Consider the following 12,179-nt stretch of genomic DNA (forward strand, 5'->3'; position numbering starts at 1 on the left):
CTGAAGCTGTGGGACAGTTCCCCTTGCCTCTGACCAGAGCCACCTTTTGATGGACATTTTATGCATCATTTGTTTTGAGGTAGAATGTAAGCCCCTGCTCGTTCCCCCTTCAGGACCCCCAGATTGCGACAGTCCTCTCTTCCTGCCCTACAAGACACTGGTCTCCACAGTTGGAAGCATGATGTTCAATGAGGGTGAGGCCCAGAGGCTTATTGAGATCCTCTCTGAGAAGACTGGAGTTACTCAGGACACCTGGCATAAGGTAGGCCACTGCAGGGCTGCCATGACGCACTGCTTTCCCCAGAGATAAGCATCTTGCTCAGACCTGGCCTTGCCCAGGAGCTGTCTATCAAGCCATACCCAGCTTGTCAAACTGCAAAGAGATTGTCCCTAGAAGAGTTTCCACTTCTTCCTAGAGAATCCTGCCAATGTTACTTGTGCTCAGGCTGCATGGATCAGCGGTCGAGTCTGCTTGTCTGCCCAGAAGGCAGAGTAGGGCCTCTGTGCTGCATGTGGCTCTGGGGTTAGGACATGAGTTCTGGGACATCTGAAAATCTGGATATAGAGTTGACAGAGCCCTGTGACATGTCCCTTGTGCTACCAGGGCAAACTCAAAGGCTGATTCCTACTCTAGTGCCAATGAACTGTTCTAGGAAGTGAGGTATGTGTGGGTTTGTTCCTTAGCTAGTTGGGTAATAAATGTTGGTCAGTTCAGTGGCTGGAAGTGCTGGGGATAGTCCTTTCCTGGTTCTCACTGGGGGATAACATGCTCTGTATATTCCCGCTGATACTGGTAGCTCCTCAGCAAATAAGCACTGGGGGTGTTTCCTGGGCATGAGTGTTGGAGGTCAAGGTGACTATAGTCCCAGCTTACCTCAGCCCATGTCCTTAGAGTAGTTTCCTGTTCTAGTACCCACATTACAACCAGTGTTTTCCAGTCTGCATGTACTGGCTTTCATGCTGGAAATACCACCCCAAGCGTCCATGAGCACAAAGTCTGGGAGTTCTGAAGGCTGGGTGGCTTAGCAGGACCATTAATTCCCATGGAGGTTCTAGGATCAGATGGAATCACTTAGCTCATTGCCACTGTGAAGGGAACTATGTCTCTTTCTATTCCCCTTTAACATGGCTTTGTCAACATTTTTAGGCCACTCAGAAGGGTGACCCTGTAGCAATTCTGAAACGCCAGCTAGAAGAGAAAGAAAAACTACTAGCCACAGAGCAAGAGGATGCTGCTGTCGCCAAGAGCAAACTAAGGGAACTCAATAAGGTACTGTCTAAGCTCAGAAGTGAGATAGCCCCTCCTCTCTTTTCTCTGAGGATCCCCCTGCACCAGGGCCACAGCTGTCCTTTGGTCATCAGGACAGGGGCTTGTCTGCCTAACATAAGGTTCTTACCAAGCCAAGAATGTTTTGACTGTAGATTCTGTGCTATCTAAAGAACTCATGTGTAGTATTGGGATTCCCTTTCCTGTGGTCTTAAGATTACGTGTAGCTCAGCAGAGACCAGGACCTCAGATTGCCGTGGTTCCCAGGGTGACAGGTCATCTTTTGAGTTAGTGCACCTAGGAAGGAGGAGGTTCACACTTAATCCAGGGTGGTTTTCCTGAAAACTGGGGTGGAGGTTGCTTTTCCTCCCTGACATCAGTGGAGTGATGTACAGGGAAGTTCTTGGCTACATCTGGCTGGTCGGAAAGTTTTTACTCTGAATTGGCAGGTGGTAGTGAGCCAAGGTTGCTGTGGGGCAGGCTTGGGGCATTGTTCAGGATATGCCAGGCCTACAGGCATGGGTAGTCACTCTCTACTGAACTCATTGGAGTGTCTCCCTTGCCTCTGCTTCTGAGAGGTGGGTCCTGATGTCCAAGCATCCCCAGAGGACATGTAGAGCCAGTTAAGGGGAGTCTCCATGGGCCTGGTATCCTCTTCTGCCAGGTGCCATGGGTTTTCTCTCATGCCCTTTCTCTGCATTCTGCCTTCTCTGTCCCAGGCAGCAGACTCAGGGAGATGGGCTGGGTCTATAAATACCCAGCACCATCTTAGACATAGCCCTTCCCTTAGGTACTTCCCATCTCTTTACTTGAGACAAACTAGAAATGAGGTGAAGTGACTTTGTCCTAAATTCAGTAGCTGCACCTCTGAGCCAGACAGAAAACTCAATTGAGGGACAAGATGGTCACCCACCAGGGACCTCTCCCAGGATTCAATGATCTTCTGTCCTACCTGTCAAGGTGTCTTTACCTGAGCTGTCTGGGGTCACTGGAAATGCAGGTCTTTCAGCTATGTTTCCTGGCTTAAAACAGCTGAATGCACTGTTTCCTCATAACTCTATGCCCACTTCATGTTAGGATTGAGGCTGCAGGAAGGGTGTTTATGCTGTGGGATTTGCCAAAGTTCTCCCGATTCTCTGATCAGATGACTTGCATACTGTCCTGGATCAGAGTCCGCTGTTCTGGGGAGATATTCTTCCATACCTTTGCCTTAATTAGTTTCTATTGCTGTAATAAAACACCATGACCAACTCGGGGAGGAAAGGATTTATGTTGTGTTAGAACTTTGAGTTCACACCCGTCACTGAAGAAGACAGGAACAGAAATGGAAGTGATGAAGGACAGCTGCTTACTGGCTTGCCTAGCCTGCTTTCTTAAACAACCCAGGACTACCTGCCCAGGGCAACATGGTGACAGTCTTTTCAAATGACTCCAAATTATGTCAAATTGACCAAACAAAAACAACAGCAACAACCAGAATACTTTCTTTCTAAATAGAGATGTCCAGATGGAAATTCACTGACTCCTGGAGTCAGGTGCAAATGAGAGGGTCTAGAAGTGTTTGCCCCTCTGCCAGGCTGAATGGTGCTTGACTACTTAGTTGTATCTTTGCCCTTTAATTTAGAAAGGGCTTAAAGCATGATGGATGAGGAAGTTGTAACCTCTGATAGAATTAACTCTTTCCCATTCTGAGATCACATTCACCAAGGACAGGGTGGCAGCTATGAAGGAAGGTAAGGCCTCTGTGCTGGCCACGTAGTGTCCACACTTGCCCTCAGATGTGGCTGTGTGACATGGTTTTAAAAACCACAATGGCACCTAATTCCCAGACACATTCTAGAGTCATGTTCCACTTTCCTTTGGCTAAGGCAGTAGAATCTGTTCCTGGTGTGGGCCACAGGTCCAGAAGCCTTGACTTTTGTTACCTACCTCATCTTCTGGAGTGTGGGTCTTGGCTCTGATCCACATTTAATGCCAATGTCCAGCTGTGATCCTCTGTCTCCAACCACATCCTGTTTCCTATAAGCTCAGGAGATCCAGTGCTGATCTGTCCTTAAACCTCTTTCATGTTTTGTCACTAGCTCCCAGTCTCCATCCCCAAATCTGTACCCTGAATAGCCCTCTGCATCTTACCTTCCCCTTTTCTCCGGATGGCTGCCTGCTCCCAGTATGCCCTGCTCTTTCTTGCTTCCTCTGAGGTTCTCCTGTACTTCCTGGTGGGTTGGACATTTCCTTACTATCCTGTATGACTTAGTTTGGTGTCAGCCCTCAAGACTCTTATGGAACTCCCAGATGGAGTTGATCAATATAATTGCCACACACCTGTATTTGGTTGCTGGCAGAGACTGCGAGCCTTGTAGAACAAAAACTGTGATCTTGCTTGATGCAGGCGGTTTGTGAGCAAGTGGCCACTGAGGCCCTTAGGCTGGCTTGCATCTGAGGGAGGAGCTTTCGTTGGTATATGTATATTTTCCTTGTAAATAGTTAAATATTTATCATTTTGTCTGCTTTTATCTTCCTTGTGCATTTGAAATTGTGCCAGTCTCTGCAGGGCCCCACTAAGCCTAGGGAATGTTGCCAGATACCCCAAGAATATACCAACAGAGCACCAGTGAGTACTGGGGACAGTATCCATTTTCCAGGCTAGACAGACAGAACCAAATTCCACTTAGAGCATTTCCTTTCCAATGCTTTTAAAGAAAAAAACCTGTTCCTGTCCCTGCCTGCCTCGTCAACCCCACCTGCCATTTCTTCTTAGGAGATGGCTTCAGAGAAGGCCAAAGCTGCAGCTGGGGAGGCCAAGGTGAAGAAGCAGCTGGTAGCCCGGGAGCAGGAGATCGCAGCTGTGCAGGCACGAATGCAGGCCAGCTACAGGGACCATGTGAAGGAGGTGCAGCAGCTGCAGGGCAAGGTGGGCACAGGGGAAGGAGCGGGCCTGGGTGAGTCATGGGGCAGAGGGTGAGGCTTGATCTGGGAGCGAGAAAGGCTGCTGGGGGATGAATTTGACTGGATGTTTATGATCTGATGTTAATAACCAGGAAGGCTTAAAATATATTATAAAAGGGGGTCCCTGAGGAGCAGGGTTCCAGGCTTCAGATGAGGCTGAAGTTACACTTTCTCCATGTGGCTGGGAGGATCCCATAAAGTAAGAGACCCAAACATTCCTTTACCTGGGTCTGGAGACCAGCATGGTGACTCCCTGCCTAGACTGACCTTCAGTGTCAGAGCCTGACATTTATCTTCTGAAACCTATGCTTGGCTCTTTCTCGGCATGACTGACTCCCTGCCACGTGTCTCACACGTCTCACATGTGGGCTCAGAAGGTAAGAAATGAACCCTTCCTTGAGGTAGTTGTTCTTTGTGGCCATGCACTTTTTTTTCTCTCAGAATAGTACACCTGTGTGGCCTCAGGTGCATGCACATATGTCTGAGGCATTGGGTAGAGAGCAGTGCTGTGGGTGATGGGGAAGGACGTCCACACTTGTCCCTGAGACCTTGACACTGGAGTGGCACAGTGCTTGGGCCCTTGTTTTATGCGCACTCCTGACTGGACTTGGTACAAATGGAGCCTCCAGATCTTCCACTTGGAGCTGTGCTACCTTACTAATGCTGTTCTGGCATCAGTCCTCTGTGTGGCTGACCAGCCATGATGTTCTTGTAACTTTTCAGATCCGGACTCTTCAGGAGCAGCTGGAGAATGGCCCCAACACCCAACTGGCCCGCCTGCAGCAGGAGAACTCCATCTTGAGAGATGCCTTGAACCAGGCCACCAGCCAGGTGGAAAGCAGGTAAGCTGAGTGTTCATGCAGAGACCATGGTACCATGTTCCCTAGGGCTTAGAACCTGGGTGGACTTAGTGGGTCTCTTATAGGCTACAGCAGATTCAGTCTGGTATCTTTCTGGGTATGGGACTGGTGTGGCAGCCATTCACAGGGCTTCCTGTGATTTTTCTACTCTCCCCACATCCAGCATCTATATGACTTCTGAGCAGTTGACTCTTTTGGCAGCTGGCCCAGAGCCCCCTCATGTCATTGATGCCTCAGAAAGAGCCAATGTGTGCCAACCTGCTGCCCATCCTTGCTAGCATACATGGTATGGGGAGAGGCCTGTCACAGATTACCTAAGACAGATTTGTTCTGGATGAGAGTATAGTTGTTACAAGGACCTGCTGTGATCTGTCCTCCACTGGGAGGATATGGGGACTGAGGAACTCTGTCTCTCTCTCTGTCATGTGGAATCTAGTTACTTTATGGAGAAAGTTCTGAAGTTTGGGGAATTGTCATCAAGTGGCGGCGGCTGCCTCCCCTCAGTCCAAAAACCCTGCCTGGTAGGGCATACACAGCAGCCAAGTGGGTTTTATCAGCCCTTTCTACATCTACAAGTCCTAAGCAGTACCAAGAAGATGCCACACCACCCTTCCCAGGTCCCTTGGGTGTGGGCACTATATGGTGCTCCAACTCTGTAGTGTAGTCTCTGGTACAGTTAGGAACCCTGAGTCAGAGAGGAAGGACCCCATTTGTCAATGGAGCACAGCTGCTCATAGCAAGGTTCTACACTTCTGTCTGTCCCCTTGTCTTGTCTTAGGCTTTTTCTGTGTTGGGACAGAGGTAGACATTTGATGAGTCTCAAACTTTCCTTTCAGCAAGTTTCCTGAAATTCCAAAATGCTCTCATAGCCTGAGCCCCACTTTAAAGTGCCACACTGAAGGCACTTTCTTTTAAGTTTCCTGACCTCCCTAGTCATCTGCTGGGACAAGGAGCCAGGACAAGTGTCATCAGTGCCTTGAAGAGGCATCTGCCAGTGAACGGAGACACATGGGGTTTGTGGGCTGCTGTCCAGCCCCTGCAGGGGGTGAGGGGGAGGTGCCTTGCACCTATCTTGCCTTTGTTCTGAGTTTCCAATAGTGTCTGGGAGAGGCCACACAGTTGACATTCAGAAGACTCTTAGATAATGGGCCTAAGACTTGGGCACTAAAATTGAAAAGGGCAGATATGCCTGAGGGAGGGACCAGTTGCCAGTCTCTATCACCCTCCTTAAATAGGGTTGGGGACTGTCTTACAGGCAGAACACAGAACTGGCAAAGCTCCGACAGGAGCTTAGCAAGGTCAACAAGGAGCTAGTGGAGAAGTCGGAGGCCTCCCGACAGGAGGAACAACAACGGAAAGCTCTGGAAGCCAAGGCAGCCACCTTTGAGAAGCAGGTCCTACAGCTGCAGGTGAGTAGCATGGTAGCCATCTCAGTGACCATTCACTGCCCACCAAACCTGATTGTACAGCAGGAATGGTGCCTGGTCATACTGAGTCATCCCTTTCCAATCAGGATGGACAGCTAGAGGTGTAGTCAGTGTTTGGGGGCTTGACCTCTTAACTTTTGTTTAGAGCAATAAATAGTAAACGCTGTGTGCTAAACCTTGGTGCAAGTGCTTAGTATCAGTAAATATTAGCTCAGCTACTGTTGTTGTACCCTACCCTATGAGGTAGGAACTGTTGGCATCTGCCATTTACTCACAAGGATGCTTGTGGCCCAGAGAAGAGAAACACTACCCAAAGTTTGCATAGCCAGGGCATGGCAGAGTCAGAACCTGGATCTCAGAACCCAGCTTCTGCAGCTCCAGACTGGCCAGGGGGCTAACTGGCAGTAGATGCTATGGCTTGGAAGCTGTTTCCTAAGGGGATGCCCAGTAGCTTGTGTGAGGACATTGGCCTAGGCTGAGACAGTCAGAACTAAGCCTTGCTTTCTCTCTGTTCCTGGGCTTGATAGTAGCACCTGTTCTGCACTGTGACGTTGAGGATGAGCTGTGTAAGGCTGCAGCTTAGTTTGCAGAGAGAAAGGGCTCTTTGCATTCTGCCCTCTTTCACCTGCAGCTCCTTCACTGTGAGTCAGCCAACTTCAGGGACCAGGGCAGGGGAGGCCTATAGGCTTGGTTCCCAGAGCATAGGCATCAGGAACTGGCCCTAACCCTGACTCTAGAGCCATCTCCCAGGAAGTGTAAAATTAAAATGTTTTTTGAGGGTACTGGTGGTACCTGCCCTTGTTCCTTGCCCCTGGATGGACTGAAGTTTAGACTTGCCCCTGGATGGACTGAAGTTTAGAGTCTCAGTAGTGCTTATGGAAGACCCTAGCCAGTTGGCCTAGCATAGAACTAGCCTTTGGAATCCTTTGATGAGACTGGCTGTGTTAACATCTTGTTCCAGGCTGAAAGACTTGCTGTCTCCTAAGATGTATATATGTGCTTTCTGTTAAAATTTTGAAGTTTTTGATTTCTTGTAGATGAATAGATTTCCTGATTGCTTGTTGTTGAAATCAGTATCTAGTTAATGTTGGCCATGAGTAGAAAAACGTGTGGCCTCACTGGAGTCTGGGTTGGCTCTCCTTAATGAAAAGAGAGACACAGACAGGCCAGTGGTGTTCTTGCACAGGTGACATTTCTGTCCTGTCCCTGTCAGTACCAATAGAGTGGTGAGGATATTAGAGTCCAAGTAGGGAAGCAGGCCCCTGCTGTGATGGGTGGGCAGAGAAGCAGACCTGCCCGCTGGCTGTAAGGCTCTGGACTGACGACTCTTGTGTCTTTCCCTGGGAGCTGAGCCACCTCTTGTCACATTTGAATGCTAAGAAAGCATTACCCACCCTAAACCCCCCAATCTTTCCCCTGTATAGTGCACACTTTTCTGCAGCTGAGGGGACACACCCTTAGTAAGGGCTGCCCTCTCACTGGATTCATCTCAGTCTCTTTGGCTCTCATTAAAGTGGTTGCCCTAACACCACCCTAGAAGAGAAGGAGAGTGATATTTTCATTCTGTCAGCCCCTTAAAAGGTTTGAGGCATGATCTGGAACATCACTTTAGCTGACTAGAGTTACTTGTTGACTTTCCCTCTCACTCACCTGTTTCCCAGACAAGCTTGGGTTCTCTAGAGATCTGGTCCTTTGTAGAATTCCACCTGTCAAGTACTTCATCCCCAGGAGCCCAGTGTGTGGGAATGATTGACAAATGGCCTGAGAAGGACTGATGGAGATCACCAGAAATGAGAAAGGCCTTTCTCCACTGAGTAGGCAACAGAGAACATCAGTCACATCAAAATTGTATGGCTCTGAACAAGGATGAGGTGGGCCTGTTCCTGTTGACATGGTGCAGACTAAAAATAGGAGAAATGGCCATTTTACAGATCAAACATGGTTGAACACTGATGGTTTTGAGTGGCTGAACTTACAAGTGAAAAGGCTAGAAGTGCCATATACCTTAACTGTGTGCTTTGTTTGTGTGTGGCTACATTAAGGGAGAGAATTGACACCAATGGGGAAGCTTTTGTAATTTAAGAAAGAAAGGCACCCTGCAACAGAGTTCAAGCAGAGGTTTTTTTTTTTTTTTTTTTTGTTTGTTTGTTTAAATAAGGGAAAAGGATGGTAAAAAGGGGAGGGGAGAGACCGGCCTCCAGGGATGGAAGCAGTAGGAGAGGGGAAAGAGGGGCAGGGGAGGGGAAGGTGGGAGGGAAGAGGATGGGAGTTGGCAGGGCCCTTTAAAAGGGAGCATCGTGAGTGTGCACAGGTGGTGCTCTCAGTTGCAGCAGCTGAGGGTGTATCCTGTCAGAAAGCCAAGGATAGGCCGGTACAGATGCCTGAGTACTAACAGAAGCTATCTCCCAAAACGAGGAACTCTAGCAGTGACACTCTCATTGAAAAGGCAAGCACTTTTACCTGCGGAACCATGTCACTGGCCCTGAATTTTGTTCTTACAGAGACCACAGTGAATAGGATGGCTATGTAAAAAGCTTTGTTCTTTTCAACCCCCAAGCCTCTTCCTCTGCTCCTCACAGCCCTCACCCCTTTGTTCCTCCTCAGGCATCCCATAAAGAGAGTGAAGAGGCTCTGCAGAAGCGCCTTGATGAGGTCACCCGGGAGCTGTGCCGGGCCCAGACCAGCCATGCCAGCCTCCGGGCTGATGCTGAGAAGGCCCAGGAGCAGCAGCAGCGGGTGGCAGGTGAGTGAAGTGTCCCCATGGCTCTTTCTGATGAGTCTGCCCAGTGCTCTTGTCTCACGCGAAAACCAGAGCATAGTGTTCCAGGGCTGTCTACCAAGTACAGAGTTGGACCTGGAAGGGTTAAACGTGAGGTGAGGACCATAGGGCAGGGGCAGGGCCTACCCACAAAGGCTGGATGAGGCTTAGGCAGTGCTGGCGATAAGAAGGTAGCCATCAGTCACTTACCCACCATTCCTCCTGAACTCCTGATGTGAGCACCAGGCTAGCAGCAGTGCTAGCCACAAGGACTAGTCACAATAGTGCCTTCTGGACAGATAGTAAGTGGAAGGGCAGAAGGTAAATGCTTGCCTTTCTAAGATAGATGATTTGTGTTACAACTCTGGTGTTGGGTCAAAGCAGCCGTTGATATCCTGTAATCTGCAGTCCTAGCATTGAAACAAAACTTTATTTGTTGGGGGTGAACAGCCTCAGACCAACTTGCTGGCCTCTGCTCTAGAAGAGCATGTATGCCTTTAGCCACTGCATGCTTTCTGAGGTAGAAGGCGGGATCTTAAAACTAGGTCATGATGATGGAAGGGGCCCTGTTGGCACAAAGCCCCACGAAAGGAGTGAACTTGACCTATGTATGTACTAGATGAGCAGGACCCTCACTGTCCTATGAGTGGAAAGTGTGACAGGAAGATTTGGGACAGAGAAATGATTCAGCTTCACTGGCATTTCTCAGACTCATGGTGCAGGGTCAAAATGGGCAGTGGCGACAGGAGTGACTCCAAGGAAGAAGGGGGTGAGATGAGGCCATTGGCATTGTCTAGACCTCTGGTGGCTACAGAGGTGCTGAGGCAGAGGTAGACTGTCAGATAGTGGTGCAGAGCTCCATGCTTCAACGGTGGGAAGAGAGATGAGCTAAAGCAAGACAGCACCCAAGATCCTACACCTGGAAAGCTGGGATTCAGTGTCTCTGTTGCCTTGTTCAATCCTGAGGATCAGCCCCAGGGAGAGGGAGTGTCAGAGGCACTGGGCCAGCTTAGCTGTGGGACTTCTGAAATGACCGTAGGAGAAGGATGTCTCCCGCAGAGAAGAGCCAGGGCAGGTCCTTGGGAAGGAAGGCCCAGTCACTAGATATCTCCCTTCTGCACTCAGTTCCAGCTCAGATGAGCCAGTGTCTTCCAGAGAATAACTCTTGTGCTGCTTCCACTGAATGTACTTTGCTTGCTATTAATTTCTCATCAGTGCTTCATTTCACCTTGTGGTGCTCACAGATGTTGCTGCCACAGTATGTATGCCTTTCTTTATGAGTCCACAAGAAGCTCCATACAGAAGTGTGCTTTAAAGCCTCTGGGCTCAGAGCACAGCCCAAAAGGGAGCCCCTGGTATTCTGTGTGTGTTAGAGAAGGGGAGACAGTAGCTGAGGTGCCCAACCAGGCATTTCCAGACCCTGACCTTTCTCCCTGCCCTTCTACAACAGAACTACACAGCAAATTACAGTCTTGTGAGGCTGAGGTAAAAAGCAAATGTGAAGAGCTGAGTAATCTCCACGGGCAGCTCAAGGAGTCCAGAGCGGAAAACGAACAGCTCACAGAGAGGATCCGTTCTATCGAGACGCTTCTGGAAGCAGGCCAGGCCCAAAACACCCAGGTCAGTGATTACTCAGGCCACTCTGAAGAGAGGGTAGACTCCACTGAGCAAAGGGTCCAGTTCCTGAACATGTGAGTCTCGTGGAACCAAGGAGCTTTCTGTGTTTCTTTCAGGCTAACCAAGTTGAGGCCGACCTGCAGCAGACTCGGTAAGGTTCACAGAGGGCTCTAAGGAGCTGCAGGGCTGTAGCTGCAGCTATCACACAGGTTGGCCATAGGCCCCTGGACCCTGGAGCTTTCACTGAAATGCTTGGGTCTCTTGGGGGGGGGGAGCCCTTTTACAGTCCCCTTTCTTAACCTGGCCCTTCAGTGACATAGAAGACAGGAGACGGGGCTTGGTTAGGAAACAAAGCCACCTTGAAAGAGTTTTCCATCATTACAGCAGAATGCATGAAGCTGGGTACTCCTAAAATGAAAAGAGACTTGTTTAGCTTGCAGATTTGGTATCTGGCCTCTGGTGAGGGGCTTCCTTGGCTATCACATCATTGCAAATTTAGCTGTGCAAGGGAAAGTCTTTCCGCTAACTACAGTGGTCCAGAGGTGCTCTTAATTTCTGCAAGGCAAAGGGTTGAGGTCCAGAAGTCAAATGAGGAGGTGGATGCTCCCCATCCTTTCTGTTGGAGTAGTTCATAGCACATTACAGAGCTCATTTCCTTTGTGAGGTGACTTCCCTGCCAGCCAGCCAATTCCCCCCCCCCCCCCCCCCAGTGTCAGGAGTCATACAGACCCACATCGGGCCATTCTCAGGGCTGTTTGTTGTTGCTAAGGCCAAAGTATCTGGATGGGCCAGATCAAATGAGGCTCAAGTCCTTGTGACCAGTCCCTCTAGGACAGATGCCCCTAGGCTTGGAACGTGAATCCTGGCTGCCATGGTCTAGGACCCCAGAGCAGCCATGTGAAGGAGAGGCATGTAAGATGGTCTGCATCTCCTTCATACTAGAAGTGTCTTAGGATATCAGCCAATAAGATTCCTCATTCTGGCTGTCACTGCCAAAGAGTTGTTTCCCGTGTGCTTTGTAGCAAATGCAGCTCATGCAGCTCCCTAGCCACAGCCTGTCTGTTCCCTGGTGTCCACAGGGCTCTGTAACTGGGGAAGGGCTTGATGCTAACAAGGAAACTGGGACCCTACTTGAAGACCCAGAAAACAACTCTCTCCACCTCCTTTCTCAGGATGCTCGGGTGAACCTCGTTTCTCCTGATGATATTTGTAAAGTGGAGAGGTTGTGTTCATTCAGGGTTTTCTCCTGTGTTTTAAGATCAGATCTTTGAAGTCTGGCATGATAAGACGTACCTGTAATTTTG

The 12,179-nt window shown here is 49.4% G+C and overlaps 1 protein-coding gene across 1 annotated transcript in view; it reads left to right on the plus strand.

Annotated features, from left to right (window-relative positions):
- Positions 1-12,179, plus strand: part of Rrbp1 (ribosome binding protein 1) — a 60,891-nt gene that overhangs the window by 36,799 nt on the left and 11,913 nt on the right. Inside the window, exons 3-10 of the mRNA XM_051183266.1 lie at positions 114-262; positions 1,148-1,270; positions 4,026-4,178; positions 4,937-5,055; positions 6,329-6,482; positions 9,105-9,243; positions 10,709-10,878; positions 10,992-11,026. Coding sequence (XP_051039223.1) covers positions 114-262; positions 1,148-1,270; positions 4,026-4,178; positions 4,937-5,055; positions 6,329-6,482; positions 9,105-9,243; positions 10,709-10,878; positions 10,992-11,026 — 1,042 coding nt within the window. The remainder of the gene's footprint in view (positions 1-113; positions 263-1,147; positions 1,271-4,025; positions 4,179-4,936; positions 5,056-6,328; positions 6,483-9,104; positions 9,244-10,708; positions 10,879-10,991; positions 11,027-12,179) is intronic.

Source organism: Phodopus roborovskii, unplaced genomic scaffold (assembly GCF_943737965.1).
Source record: "Phodopus roborovskii unplaced genomic scaffold, PHOROB, whole genome shotgun sequence".
Taxonomy (NCBI): domain Eukaryota; kingdom Metazoa; phylum Chordata; class Mammalia; order Rodentia; family Cricetidae; genus Phodopus; species Phodopus roborovskii.